Source organism: Phyllosticta citriasiana (genome assembly GCF_038021145.1).
Source record: "Phyllosticta citriasiana strain CBS 120426 chromosome Unknown IWZ02scaffold_4, whole genome shotgun sequence".
Taxonomy (NCBI): domain Eukaryota; kingdom Fungi; phylum Ascomycota; class Dothideomycetes; order Botryosphaeriales; family Phyllostictaceae; genus Phyllosticta; species Phyllosticta citriasiana.
The window spans coordinates 385,735-400,273 of record NW_027117281.1 but is presented as its reverse complement, the minus strand read 5'-3'; the positions used below and the strand labels follow the sequence as shown (position 1 = coordinate 400,273).

Genomic DNA, 14,539 nt, shown 5'->3' with positions numbered 1-14,539 from the left:
CCGCCGGCAGAATTTCTGCCGGGAGCTCCCAACCTAATGCGCGACCTCCGCGCCGCGTCGCCTACGCCATCACTCACCATTCTGTCAAACAAAACTCAGTGTTCCCAAACACCTTCACCTCTTGCCAACGGGGACGACCGCTGCCCTCTTGCCTGACCCAACGCTGCTGTCCGACTGTGAAAGCCGCCGAAACTCCCGCTCGAGGCCGCCAGGCCGACAGCATCCTTCGCCATGGCGACCACGTCCAATTTGTTCATGTACTCCCTAGCCATCCAGCCTCCCAGCGCTATCACGCAGGCTGTACTTGGCCAATTCGCCGGAACCAAGGAGCAGCAGATCATTACGGCCTCGGGGACCAACATAACACTTTATCGAATCGATGCGCAAGCGCAGAGAGTTACCACTTTGCTCTCTCACAATGCCTTTGGCATCATTCGCAGTCTTGCTGCATTCAGGCTCGCAGGATCTAATAAAGGTATGTCACAGAACATTCGCCATTTTTGCAGGGCTGTATAGTGATTCTCCAAGTACGCGACCAGCTCCATCGCATCGCGCCTCGGACCCGGCTTGGATGAATTGACGCCTCGCTCGGGCAAGCTATGTCTTGACAGAGAAGAGATAGTGACCATTTTTGCCTCTAGATTACATAATTGTGGGATCTGATTCTGGACGAATCTCCGTCCTCGAGTACCTCCCCGCCAAGAATGAGTTTACTCGCCCCCAGCTCGAGACTTTTGGCAAGTCGGGCGTTCGCCGTGTTGTCCCCGGCCAGTACCTCGCCACGGATCCCAAAGGCCGCGCCTGCATGATTGCCTCGATCGAAAAGAACAAATTCGTCTACGTGCTCAACCGGAACGCCGAAGCCAATCTTGTCATATCATCTCCGCTCGAGGCTCACAAACCTCAGACTTTGGTGTTTGCACTGGTGGGATTGGATGTGGGATATGAGAATCCCATTTTTGCCGCCTTGGAGATGGACTATGACGAAGTCGACCAAGACTCGACGGGCGAGGTTGCTCTCGAAAAACAAAAAGAGTTGGTTTACTACGAGTTGGATCTGGGCCTAAACCACGTGGTCCGGAAGTGGTCTGACATTGTGGATCGCACGGCCAACATGCTTTTCCAAGTTCCTGGTGGACAGGATGGTCCTAGCGGAGTGTTGGTATGTGCCGAAGAGACCATCACGTACCGCCACAGCAATCAAGATATCTTTAGAGTCGCCATTCCTCGGCGCAGAGGAGCAACAGAGGACCCGGCGCGGAAAAGATCTATTACCGCTGGAGTCATGCACAAGATGCGTGGTGCCTTTTTCTTTCTCCTGCAAACCGAAGATGGCGATCTCTTCAAGGTCACCGTCGACATGGTCGAGGACGAGCAGGACCAGCCTACGGGCGACGTCAAGCGCTTGAAGATCAAGTACTTTGATACGGTCCCACCTGCGGCTAGCCTTTGCATCTTGAAGACCGGATATCTCTTTGTTGCCACAGAGTCTGGCAACCACCACTTCTATCAGTTCGAGAAGCTAGGAGACGACGACAATGAGACTGAATTCATTAGCGACGATTTCGACCCGGACCACACTCAGCCTTATGAACCCGTCTACTTTGTTCCTCGTGGCCCAGAAAACATCTCGCTCGTCCAGGCCGTCGACAGCATGAACCCTACGCTCGATTGCAAGGTTGCCAACCTGACGGATGAAGATGCTCCCCAAATCTACTCCATTTGCGGCACTGGTGCCCGCAGCTCATTCAAGTCGCTCAAGCATGGCTTGGAAGTCTCTGAGCTTGTTGAATCGGAATTGCCCAGCATGCCAGAAGCTGTTTGGACTACGAAGATTCGAAAGGACGACGAGTACGACTCGTACATTATCCTGTCGTTTACCAATGGTACTTTAGTCCTTGGAATCGGCGAGACTGTAGAGGAAGTTACCGACACTGGATTTCTGACCCAAGTCTCGACACTGGCCGTGCAGCTCTTGGGAGAAGATGCTCTCATTCAAGTGCACCAGAGAGGTATTCGCCACATTCAAGCCGGAGGCCATATCAACGAATGGCCAGTTCCAAACCACAGGACCATTGTCGCTGCCAGTACCAACGAACGCCAAGTAGCGGTTGCGCTTAGTTCGGGCGAGATTGTCTACTTTGAAATGGACAGCGATGGTAGTCTGGCCGAATACGACGAGAAGAAAGAGATGAGTGGTACTGTGACGTGCTTGAGTCTTGGAGAGGTGCCAGAAGGCAGAATGCGCAGCTCTTTCCTGGCAGTTGGCTGTGACGACTCGACAGTCCGTATCTTAAGTTTAGATCCCGACTCTACTCTCGAGAGCAAGTCAGTGCAGGCTCTTACCTCGGCTCCTTCAGCGCTCAGGATCATGGCCATGGCCGATTCTTCGTCAGGAGGTTCCACTCTCTACCTTCACATCGGCCTGTACTCTGGTGTCTACCTCCGTACCGTCCTGGACGAGATAACAGGCGAGCTCACCGATACTCGTACCCGTTTCCTCGGTGCCAGGGCCGTCAAGCTCTTCCGCGTCACTGTGCAAGACCAGACTGCCGTGTTGGCGACGAGTACCCGCTCATGGCTGGGCTACGCCGATCAGCAGACTAAGGCGTTTACGCTCACTCCACTGGCCTACCCACCCCTTGAATGGGGGTGGAGCTTTAACAGCGAGCAGTGCACACAGGGTATGGTTGGTATCCAAGGCGCACATCTTCGGTAAGTTTGGCAATTGAGTGTTTTTCAAGCACGGAGGAGAGTCAAACTAACGTGGTAATAGCATTTTCACCATCGAAAACCTTTCCAACAATTTGCTCAAAGAGAGCATCCCACTCATGTACACTCCTCGGCAGCTCGTGCGACACCCAACGGAGCCTCTGTTCTTCGTCAGCGAGGCTGACAACAATGTCTTGTCGTCTACCACGCGAAATGCATTAATCCAGGACCAAACTACCAAGGCACAGAACGGCGAGGCACCAGTCCTTTCTCCGGAAGATTTTGGTTATCCTCGAGGTAGGAGCCACTGGGCTTCTTGCGTACAGATTGTCGACCCGGTCAATGAGAAGCGGGTCGTCCATACCATGGAGCTTCAGGAGAACGAAAGTATCGTTAGCATGTGCCTGGCACCATTTGAGTCGCAAAACCAAGAGACTTTCCTCTGTGTTGGCACTGCCAAGGACTTGGTTGCAGCTCCGCGCACTTTTACCTGCGGGTATATTCATGTCTACCGTTTGCACGACAAGGGGCGCGACCTCGAATTCATCCTCAAGACCAAGACTGAAGCTCCCCCTCAAGCACTTCTCCCCTTCCAAGGACGTCTTCTTGCCGGCGTGGGCACCGACTTGCGCATCTACGACCTCGGTCTGAAGCAACTTCTCCGAAAATCCCAAGCCATGAATGTGGTCCCGACACTTCTCTGCGGCCTCCAAACCCAAGGCTCACGCATCATTTGTTCCGACGTCCAGCAGTCCGTGACATATGTCGTCTACAAATTCCAAGACAACCGGCTGATTCCTTTTTGCGACGACACCATTCATCGCTACACAACCTGCACGACAATGGTCGACTACGAGACCACAGCCGGCGGCGACCGCTTTGGCAACCTATGGCTGGTGCGTTGCCCACCCAAGATATCAGAAGAAGCAGACGAAGAAGGCTCAGGCTCTCACCTCCTCAACGAGCGGGGCTACCTGCAAGGCACACCGAACCGGCTCGAGCTGCTGGCGCACTTTTACACTCAAGACATTCCCACATCGATCCAAAAAACGTCTCTCGTAGCAGGCGGGCGCGACCTGCTCCTATGGAGCGGATTCCAAGGCTCGCTCGGCATCCTGGTGCCGTTCGTGTCGCGCGAGGACGTCGACTTTTTCCAGAGTCTGGAGCAGCAGTTGCGCACTGAGGACCCGCCTATTGCCGGCCGCGACCACCTCGCCTTCCGCAGCTACTACGTCCCCGTCAAGGGCGTCATCGACGGCGACCTGTGCGAGCGCTTCCTCCGCCTGCCGCGCGACAAGAAGGAGGGCATCGCCGCCGAGTTGGATCGCAGTGTCAGGGAGGTCGAGCGCAAGATTGGCGATATGCGGACTAGGGTTGCATATTAGATTTCGTTGTTGCTGGAGCGTTCTGGCTGGCGGTTGATGGAGTGCGGAGTGGTGTGTTGGTTGGGGTTTTTCTCGTTGATGTGGATGCAACGCGGTCCCTGTGCTATCTATATAAGCGTCCGTCGGTTGGTCGTTAGGTCCGTACGTTATACTACCACCAGAAAAGTTTGTTACGTAGGTACTCAAGAAAACTTTCTTCGTTCTCCTTTCATTCCTGGTCAATCAATCACCGGTATTGTCTCAATGTCTTTGCCTTGGCGCACGAACGTCGAGCTCTGCAAGGCTACTCACGTGAAAAGTTAGGTTATAAGCAAAAGACGTTCAGTGGGCAACCTAGTGTGACGTGGGGACCTAGTTTAGTTTCTGGCGCATGAAGAGACAGAAGGTGGTAAAGCGATGAGCATGTGTGGTAGTAGATTGGTATGACTAAATATGCGGTTGAGATGGAGGCATGGTCTTGTTCCTACCCGAACGCCCTCTCTCTCTTAAACGCTCACCTCGAAAAACAAACAACAGCAAACAAACGCCTGGAGTACCTCTATCCATCCTTCGCGAGTTGACGTACCATCAATCAAGCCAAGCTCATGCGCCGACACATCACCGAAAAGAAACGACGCTCTCAGACTACCTCTCCCCTCTTCTCCCTTCCGTCACGACAATCCATCGAGCCCAACACCTACCCCACCAGCACATCATCCGCGCTCCCCAACACCTTGGCACACATGGCCTTGTCGCACGCGAGCAGCATCCTCTCAAACCTGCCCAGCGGCTCCTCCCTCAGCACCTTCCGCACGCGCATCTCCTCAACATCGACCCCACTCCTGCGATCAGCGCCATCATACAGAACCCAACGCCAACATCGCTCCGGCTCAACCCGCGTCCTCATGACGCCATTGATCTCGACATCGGCAACCTCGAGCAAGACTTCGTTGTCGAGGTCCTCGTCGTCGCGGAACGGCACGCCGGGCGCTTCGAGCACGTAGCCGGTCTTGATTAGTGCGACGGCGCTGTACTTGCCTTTGCCGTCGTAGGAGTGGCCGGCGGCGCTGCTGAGCCGGATGCGCACGCTGCTGTGTATGCTTTCGCGCGTGTCGCGGAGGGGCTGCGAGAAGTCCGGTTTGCCTGTTGTGTAGTTGGTTGCGGCGTAGAGGCCGGGTGTCCGTGGTGCGACGCCTGCGAGGCAGGTTAGGCTCGCGGCGCTGTTGTAGAGGCGCGTTAGGCCCCAGTGCGGGCCGGTTGGGTCGAGGTTGTCGCTGCGGTGCTTGGTTGTGTGGCGTCGGCGAGCTGCTGGTGGTGGTGGTGGTGGTGGTGTGGGTCTGGGGTTGGGGGTGGTGGAGGTGAGGGTGGGGTGCGGTGTTGGGCGGCGGTTGATGCCGCCGTTGTTGGTGTTGGTGGTGGTCGAGTGGTGAGCGAGGTATGTGGGCAGCGTGCGAGAGCGCTGATGCGCTGCTGCCGCCGCCTCTGCGTTCTGCTCGACGTAAAAGTCCTTGTTGTGCGCCCAGGCTTTGGCCAGGTACGTCTCGTCGAACTCGATGCCGACGGCCGGGTCGGCCAGCTGGTCCATCATCCAGGCCAGCGTGATATCTGACAGCCCCGTGTCTTCGTAGCTGCCGCCGACGTTGGAGTGCACGCCTGGAAACCAGACTTGCTTGACGGTCGTCTTGCAGTTTGCTGGTCTTGACCACACGGCTGGGCTGTACGCCGTTCGCCGCTCGTCTAGGGCGAGGGCTTGGAACGCAAACTCAATGTGGTTCCCAAGCGACGTGTCCATGAAGCGGTAGGGATGGAGTGGGCGCAAAAAGGCGGGCACACCAAGGCTCTGAAGCCATGGCGTTGTTGGGATGCCGAGAGCTCCTGGAAGCGTTCAGCATTCAAAACATTTCCGACCAGAGGAAACGAGACTTCACTTACCAACAGTATCCCAGACTCCAATCGCTTTGATCTTGACTTCACGGGTCAAGCCCATTCTCAGGTGCATGAGCTCCTCCTTGTACGCGTTCAAGTACTCATCCACGTTTTTGGAATCGACCTTGTCAAGCTCAAACTCGTGGACGTCATTCATGATCGACGGGACGTATCCTTGCTGTCCGGCATTCTGCCAGTCCTCAAAGACACGAGAAAAGTACGACAAGCCATCCTTGGTCAGCAGTCCTATGCCACCAATCAGACTAGCAATGCAGCGGGCCGTAAAGGCGCCCCTGGAAAAGCCAATCAGGTAGATGGAGTCGCCGTCGGTGTAGTTGTTGGCCAGGAAGCTGTATGCTTCGCGCACGTTTTCCGACAGCCCGGCTCCAACGCCGCCGCCTATGATGTGGTCGACCCAGCTGGTGCCACATCCCACGCCTGCTTGATAGTAGACGATTTGCGGGTGGTCCTGTGCGTCTTCGGCCAGAATGGCTCGTCCGATGCGCGTCACGTTTGAAGGCGTCTGAAGTTCCCATTTGGGAGATAGCCAGGTGCCTTCATTTATGATGCCGTTGTCGGAGTCCATCCATGTTCCTGAGCAAAGTAAGCATAGTTATATGCAGAGTTCGGAGATGGACAACATCTGTGTGGAATTGTATCACATAATGCAAGACGAGGAAAGAAAAGCTCAAAACCTACCATCACAGCACACTATGAGCTTCTTTGGCTTTTTCATAGTCTGATGCGATCCCATTTTGGTAATAAAACGACGATGCGAACGAATCGTTCCAGGATAAGCACTCGAAGGATTTCTAGTGGGGCGAATAGAAACAGAGAGCCTCAGCCCTGGCTGCAAGCGAGAAGACAGAATGATGGTAGAGACACAAATAACTAAAAGGGAATCGCAGGGTGAAGAAATGACTCAGGAGTCAAGGCACTGCTGCTAGTCATTGCCAATCGGGACAGGCAGCAAGAGGAATTCGTCAGCCTTATAACAACGACCATCGCAACTCGTCCAAAGGGCACTTTCTCCCACATATGCAGCCAATCTGGCCCCATCGCATCCGAAAGCAGCGCAGCCCCGACGAACCACCAGCCAAATCCCAAGCACTTCCGACAAGGCTGTCTCTACTAATTTTACCCTACCTTACGCACATGGATTGGTAACCAGCCGCAGCAACTCTCCCCTACCTCCCTCCTAGTTTTTGAGCCCTACCCATCTTATCTCACATGGTCGCCCTCCATGGTAGCCATTGGCCTATGGCGGCGATTGAATCTTCCGTCGTCCTACCCGAGATCGCGCCCCGTCTGCCGTCATCCGCTGCTGCAGTGGAGAGGAGCCGGAGCCTCGTGAGGCAGGCACGGCTTGGCATGCTCACTGCCTGACCGTGCCTTTTTTTTGGTTTGCGCTTCACTGCCACCACTGCTACCATCCAACCAACGCTGGTACGATTTACTGTTGATATCCTTGTGCGATGTCAGTGTGCTTCGCCGCCCTTTTGGTGTGACAACAGTCGCAGCATGGTTCCCGCCAGGAGCTGCCAATTCCGCCTAAGCACTTGACACAACATCTGTCTCCCAAAGGCGGCACCTTGAGGCCTGATGACAATGCCGATAGAGGATAACGCCGTGTTCCTCGATTTTGATGCGTGCCGACCTACCTTGACCGACAAACGCCAGCCGTCGCCATGTGTCTCGTCGATGTACTTCTTCTCCCAGGCTTCATTCAGCTGCATAAGGCTCCAACGCCCACAACAAGACCTTGTGCTGTATGTAGGTGATTCCAGCGCCGATCTGGCCTCTTGCCTACCAGCATTCAAGACAAACAAGCCAAGATATTCAGCCAAACGCCTTCGGAGGGCCGGGCTGCGATGATTGGAGGCGCGACAGTGGCAAGGCTGAGCAGCAACGTCGTCCGAAGTCGACAGATAAAAAGGAAGCAAGTTATTGGAGGGCATGCGAGGGCGGATAACGGCATCTAGGCGTGCGGCTGATGAGCGCTGTAGGTCTGGTAGACGGTCGCCATGATGTGTGGCGCGGCGGGAGTAACGCAAAGGCAGCAGGGTTGGAATAAGCGGCGGGGTCGCGAGGGGTCCAGACGACTTCGGCAATGGGAAATTTGTCTGGGATGCTTCAATTTTTGTAAATGCGGTTCGGTTGTGAAGGGGTGGGTGAGATTGAGCATTGAAGATGGGGGCGAGAAGGTGAGGGACTGACGTCGAAGGCAGGTTCCTGAAGAACAGGGATCATCCTATTCGCGGCACGGGAGTAGAACGCCCATCTCCCGCTTCCGCCGACCACCACCCAACAACATCATCTCTCAAAATTCATCAGCTACCTGTCTACCTCGCATCCTCCTTGATCATGTCGGCCGCCTTCTCTGCGACGGCATACACGGTCGCTTGAATGTTTCCTAGCGTTTCAAGCGGAAAGATGCTTGCGTCGACAACCCTCAGACCCTTGGTGCCGTGAACTCTCAACCGGCCATCTACAACACCACCCAACGATCTCGGCATCATGGCGCACGTTCCAGATGGATGGAAGCAAGTCCACGCACGCTGCTTCGCAAGCTGCTTGGCAGCATGCAGATCATCCAACACGTCTGCAGCATTCGGAGGCAGCGTCCTGCCGCCTTTCTTGAGCACCTCACTGAATGGCCCAGTCCGCACAAGTGTCTCAATGAACTGCGTCTGGCGTCCCAGCAGCTCCAAGTCGAGCGGATGACTGAGATAACGCGGGTCGATGCGTGGAGCCGCCGTCGGGTCTGCTGATGTTATGTGCACGTCTCCACGTGAGAAAGGGTGGTTGAGAATGGCAACAATGGTGATGTAGTTGCCGGGCGTACTGGGAGCTAGTAGCTGCTGCATCGTCGTCGGCCCAGGATTGGTGTTGAGCTGAAGCGGGAGAAACATATACTCGACCGTGGATTCCTTTGGGCTAGCCACGCGCGAACGCAGAGGAGAGTACTGCTCGTCTTTGGCAGGAAAGGACGGGTAAGGAGTGTTGTCAAGGTGAGTTGAGAAAAGCTCAGAGATTTGCGGAGAAGGCACTGCGCCATTGCCGTCAACAGTTGGGAGGTACGCCATGGACAAGAGTGTCCCGGAAAAAGGGCCGCTCCGAGTCTCCTTGTACTGTTGGAGGACAGCTCCGAAGAGCGCTGGATCGCGCAGACAATCTGCGGACAATTGGTCATCGGCAATTTCGTAGCTAATGGCCGAAAGAACGTGGTCTTGAAGGTTTTCGCCGACGTCAGGAAGGTCCAGGACGACCGGAATCTCATGCTTGTTCAACACTTGAGAATTTCCAATTCCAGAAAGCTCAAGTAGTTGTGGAGATTGGATCGAACCGGCCGCCAGGATCACTTCTCCACCGACTCTGATTCGGAACGTCTTCCGCTGGCCATCTTTAGTCTTTACTTGCACCCCAGTTGCGATAACCGAGCTATCGGAGTTGGCCACTACATCAATCTTTTCAACGAGCGTCTCTGTTAGGATTTTCAAGCTGGCCCTGCTCGAAATGTCGTCAGTGAAGTACGCCGAAGCAGAGTACTCTCTGGTCTTCTTGATTGGGTCGATACAGACAGGGTTGGTGAAGGCACCAAGCTTCTCGCCCGCGATTGGGTCCCCTGGAAGATGGAAACCGAGTTCCTTGAAGCCCTTGACCCACGCTTCGTTGAAAGGCGTATACCCATCTGGAATGGTTACTTTCAATGGCCTACTTGTGCCCTGCAGCTTCTCATCCATGTAATCGTCAAGCAGCAGCTGTTTTTTAGTCGCTTCGGATGCAGGAGAAAAGCTATGGAACTTTCGCAGATATGGAGCCATGTTCTTTGCGTCCCAGCCATCGTTTCCTAATGCCGCCCAGGACTCAAAGTCGGCTTTGCTGGGGTAAAGAATTGCAGAAAAGTTGATTGCAGATGACCCTCCTAGCAGTCGACCACGAGGGCAAGCAATTGATCGATTATCCAGACCGGCCTACTGAATTAGTCTCGGACCACATGACTCGTCTGCGGGAAGCCGTACCTGAGGCTCCGTCATGAAAGCCCAATCGTAGCTGGGATCCTCGTACAAGATGGCCATCATTCCGGGCGTGTCGACCTTTTCATCCCCCTTGCGATTTGCGCCCGCCTCGATGACCAAGACGGACTTGGGCTTCTCGGCATCCTCAGTGAGGCGAGCGGCCAAGACGAGACCTGCCGTACCGCCGCCAACGATGATGTAGTCGAAATCGCTGTCTCCAATGGACATGTTGAGCCGATGTGCATGAATGAAGCAACGTCAATACCGAAACCCAACTTACGCGTTTCGCACGGCTTAAATGCTGGCTGGACGGACACGCGAGTCGATAGGAGTTGATGGTGGAGCGATCCGGGACTGTTCAGCGTGTGGAGTGCAGATCTCCGGCCAGCCATGCGGAACGGGACGAGGTCGTCGTGGTGTTGTGCTCGAAGCGTTCACCAACGAGTCAGGGACCCCGGGACCAGAACCACACCACCGGGCATCTTCGACGTGCCTGGATCTTCACGAAGAAAATATTCTACGCGATGCACTGTTGCGTTTCCTGTCATTGGTTCGAGACGTTCAGGGGTTCGGTTCGTTGCCGCTGTGCCGCATCCTATCCTGGGAATGATGGGCCCACTCTGCAAAAGTATAATACCCACTACACAAAAGGTGCCCGTTCACCGGATTTGCCTGAGCCTGACAACCTTTTTCATCAAATATACACAAAGAAATCAAACCAAGCTGACGATGCTGGACGAGGAATGTGCACAATGGCGTCGCCGGCCGCGTAAATCAGCCATTCGCGCCCATGTCCGATTTCTGCGACGCCAAACCGAGTAATATGGACTCGCGATTGGGCCTCAGATCAGAAAGGGCAAGAGATGCCCCTGTGACATGGAAGCGAGTTTGTCGCTGACCGTCGGTTTTCCAACGAAAGCCTCACTGTTTGGACACTTTCCTTGGACGCGAACCACGGCCATGACTCTTGCACCACTCATCCTGCCATATCAATGCACACAAGCATCCCGCCACTGCATCCCCTCTATATGGCGATCTTCAAGCCGCTGAAATCTTCTCCTACGCCACGGAATCGCCTTTTGCCAGCACCACCATGGTCATATCGTACCCGATCGGCCAATTCGCAGATGTTAGGGCACAACTGACGGTGGCCACGGTGCTGGTCGTCTCGGCCACTGCGCTGGTCTGTCTACGGTTCGTGTCGCGGGTCATGAAGCATTCGAAAATCGGCCTGGACGACTACTTTTGCCTTCTCGCGCTGGTAAAGTTTAGGACTCACTTTGTCAATTCTTGGCTGACCGTTAGCCAGGCAGCCGTGTATGGCATCGTCGGCATAGCCTTTGCCTGGACAGCTCTAGGAATAGGCATCCACATCAAATACCTGCCAATGGACAATCTACTTGTGATACTCAAGGTACAGAGGAGCAAAAACGATCAATCCACGCGCCGCTAACACCCGGGGTTTTGGTCCGCAGATGCTCATCCCGTTCCAATTCTGCTACGGCATCGCCATCGCGTCGGTCAAGTGCCCGTACCTCTTCTTCTACCTGCGCGTCTTCCCGCACGCGGCCCTGCAGCGGCTTGCTTACATATGCATGGCCATTGTGCTGGCTTGGTGGGTTGGCAATGTGCTTCAGATCCTGCTCATGTGCCGGCCGTTTGCGAAGAACTGGAACGCCTCGCTGCCCGGCCGCTGCGGCAATCGGCCCATCGGTTTTACCATCATCGGCGCGCTGAATATGATCATGGATGTCGTTGTCATTTTGCTGCCGCTGCCGTGGGTGAGGAGGCTGCAGATGCCGCGGCGTGCTAAGATGGGGCTGTATTTGATGTTTGGGATTGGTCTGTTGTGCGTATTTCTTTCCTCTCCCTCTCTCCCCAACGACACAGCAGCTGACACCAAAACCAGCATCGCAGCCGTCAGCATCATCCGCATGCGCGTCCTGTCAACGCTCAACTTCGCCGACATTTCCCACGACATGGAGCAAAGCTGCGCCTGGACGTTTATCGAAACCAGCGTCGCGGTTATCAACTCCTGCATCCCCATGCTGCGGCCCCTCTTCTCGCGCTTCTTCCACCCCACGCCCGCAAACTCGGGCGCCGATAAGAGCGGCTCCGGCTTCAGCACGGGTGGCGGCGGCGGCGGCGGTGGTGGTGCGGGTGGGAGTTATAATTTGCGCACCGTAGGCGCAGAGCATCATCGTGTGCGCTCTGGCTCGAAGCACTTTGTCAGGCTGTCGAGTGAAGGCGGCGACGTAGCAGGGGTGGTGCAAGGCGTGCTTATTAGCGAGGACAAAAGGGATGGCGAGGCGGCGTGGCAGCAGTATCAGCAGCAGCATGACCGCAACGTCGACGTCGACGTAGAGAGCGGAATCACCGTCGTCGTGGAGCGGCATTGCGTCGCGGTGCTGAGCGACGACAAGTTTGAGCAGCAGCGGGAGAGCGTCGTCGCTGGGGACGAGAGCTCTCAGAGGAGGATCTTGCATGCGTTATGACAGAAAGACTGCACTGTGATGAATTTAAGAATTTCCCCAAGAGTGGACAAGAGGCGAGGAGATCGCGTCGTTTTCTTTTCGCGTTTCGGTTCGCCCCAGAATGCTCCCGGCCCGCTGACCTGCTCCATCAGCGTACATGAGACAAGCAAGGTTGGACAAACGCAGTAGTTTTCATTCAGTCAATGACATTCGGTCAGATCGAGCCAGGCCGACGCGTTGCGAGGAAAAAAGGCCTCTTCGCCATCAATACTACCTCAAGAGAACCTACGTCTCTACCGCTTCATCCAGCCACTGGGAAGAAGACGCCTTCCTCCGTCTCCTCCATCGCCACGAGGCTTTTCCTGGCTCAAGGTGCCAGAGTCGTATCCTCCGGTCGCGAACGACTTCTTCTACGATTGGTCAGCAGTGCAGAGGCTGTAATTAAGGGCTAAAGTGTACCTTGCGAAGTGTCCACTTGACTTCTTTCCGAATGGGGTCGTTGTCGTCGTCTTGGGCTGGAGGCATGAGATGACCCTGACCCTGCCTTGAAGGCTCCGCACGCGCGGCACCCGGAGGAGCAGGTTGGCCAGGAAGCTGACCCGTGACCTGGCGCTTGCTCTAACCATTCTCGTCCAGTGAGAGCTTCTTCATGTCTTGCGGCAATTCCGCCATCTTTCACGGCAGTGTCTTGACCTCATACAGCGAAGGTGCACGTCAAACATGGCCCGGAAGCACACATAGCTTTCTCTGGCTTAAAGTGTGGCACGATTTACAAATTTCTAATTCTCTAGTAGCAAATGACGTCTGTCACTTTTTATTAGCGTTTTGGAACTTGGTACCCCGAAGAGTGGAACATACCTTGCATTGGACTAATCATTTTCGGCCACGCAGGGCCGCAAGCTCCTTCTCCAGCTCCTGGACTCATCCCTCAAGCTCGCTGACCTTGGCCTTCAACGCGGCAATGGTCTCTACGCTGTCGTCGGAGGCCTCTTCTTCCATGCGCTCGTCATCCTCGCTGTCCTCCTCGTCCTCATCCTCACTCTCACCCCAGATCTTCTTCTGCTGCGCCTTGTTCAGAGATTCAAGACACTGACGAAGCTCTGCAAGCGCTTTGTCCGTCTTTTCGTCGCGATCCCAGTACTTATTCGCCCTATACCACATATCCTCGGCCTCGTTTCGCAGCTTTTCGGCACACTCCTAGTCAGTGACGCAGCAGGCCAGGAGAACCAACGTCTAGCGGTAGAAGTCAGCTTGTAATGTTGAGGTGAAACAAAGGTGCGATGCGCGTGCGAGGGAAGAAATGCTCCCAGCCTGGTGCTATGTTGAGCAACCAACGTTCCCAGGGCACGGCCGCCTTTTGCGATGAGCGATTGCTCCCAGGGCATCATGGTGGTGATGAATGAGAAATCGCAAGTCTTGATGTACTTACCTTCATGCGGAGGTATGGAGGGAGCTAGGGGTCCTCCAGAAGCTCTTCCGCCTCATAGACAACGCCTTGGCAGTCTTCGGCGTCATATAGATCATGAATACGATTGTGTTTACCTGTGTACTTGACGATGATGGTGTGACGGTCAATGATGCAAGGTGTAGCGTAAACGTGAGGCTTTCGTTTCAATTAGCTGAGCATGGAGATCCTAGGGACTGCAGAAGCGACTTACACGTTGTGAGGGAGGTGGAGAGAGGGTGGTGATGGTTTCGTGAAATTGTGTGTGTGAATGTGGAAAGAAAAAGAAGGAAAAGAGAAAAACGCGGTGTGGTATGCGACGCCCGCCACGTTTGGTGGTGGCCCAGCGGAAGGAGCAACCCCAACCAGCCGAAGTCAACAGCCACCGCCTCTACATACATGTTGGAATGCATCGCAATAGCCCACAGCCCGATGGATGACAAGCACACACAGAAAAGCTTGTGGTTGGTTTCTATGCTCTACCTGGACCGTTATTCTCACATTCTTACATCAAGTTTGAAGGAGCAGGGCTGGTGGAGGAAGAATCCTGACAGGTCAGGCTGACCTGAACATCACTATCTCGTCAAATTTTAGGCCTAT

At 54.9% G+C, this 14,539-nt stretch overlaps 4 protein-coding genes across 4 annotated transcripts; 2 read left to right on the top strand and 2 right to left on the bottom strand.

Annotated features, from left to right (window-relative positions):
- The first annotated feature begins 71 nt into the window (after positions 1-71).
- IWZ02DRAFT_446007 (CPSF A subunit region-domain-containing protein) lies at positions 72-4,331 on the top strand. Its single transcript, XM_066767200.1, has 3 exons — positions 72-475; positions 642-2,715; positions 2,777-4,331. The coding sequence occupies exons 1-3, from the start codon at positions 232-234 to the stop codon at positions 4,095-4,097; spliced, it is 3,639 nt and encodes a 1,212-aa protein (XP_066624345.1). The 5' UTR covers positions 72-231; the 3' UTR covers positions 4,098-4,331.
- A 442-nt stretch (positions 4,332-4,773) lies between these two features.
- IWZ02DRAFT_488794 (uncharacterized protein) lies at positions 4,774-6,756 on the bottom strand (the record flags this gene model as incomplete). Its single annotated transcript, XM_066769500.1, has 3 exons — positions 4,774-5,951; positions 6,009-6,596; positions 6,702-6,756. 3 exons carry the CDS (start codon positions 6,754-6,756, stop codon positions 4,774-4,776), a joined length of 1,821 nt encoding a protein of 606 aa, XP_066624344.1.
- Positions 6,757-8,250: 1,494 nt separating this feature from the next.
- IWZ02DRAFT_200215 (putative aryl-alcohol dehydrogenase) lies at positions 8,251-10,573 on the bottom strand. The gene is made up of 2 exons (XM_066762557.1): positions 10,025-10,573; positions 8,251-9,976 (listed from the first exon to the last, which is right to left on the bottom strand). The coding sequence occupies exons 1-2, from the start codon at positions 10,247-10,249 to the stop codon at positions 8,345-8,347; spliced, it is 1,857 nt and encodes a 618-aa protein (XP_066624343.1). The 5' UTR covers positions 10,250-10,573; the 3' UTR covers positions 8,251-8,344.
- A 381-nt stretch (positions 10,574-10,954) lies between these two features.
- IWZ02DRAFT_515572 (uncharacterized protein) lies at positions 10,955-12,600 on the top strand. The gene is made up of 4 exons (XM_066770654.1): positions 10,955-11,282; positions 11,331-11,435; positions 11,497-11,870; positions 11,931-12,600. The coding sequence occupies exons 1-4, from the start codon at positions 11,115-11,117 to the stop codon at positions 12,514-12,516; spliced, it is 1,233 nt and encodes a 410-aa protein (XP_066624342.1). The 5' UTR covers positions 10,955-11,114; the 3' UTR covers positions 12,517-12,600.
- The last annotated feature ends 1,939 nt before the right edge of the window (positions 12,601-14,539 follow it).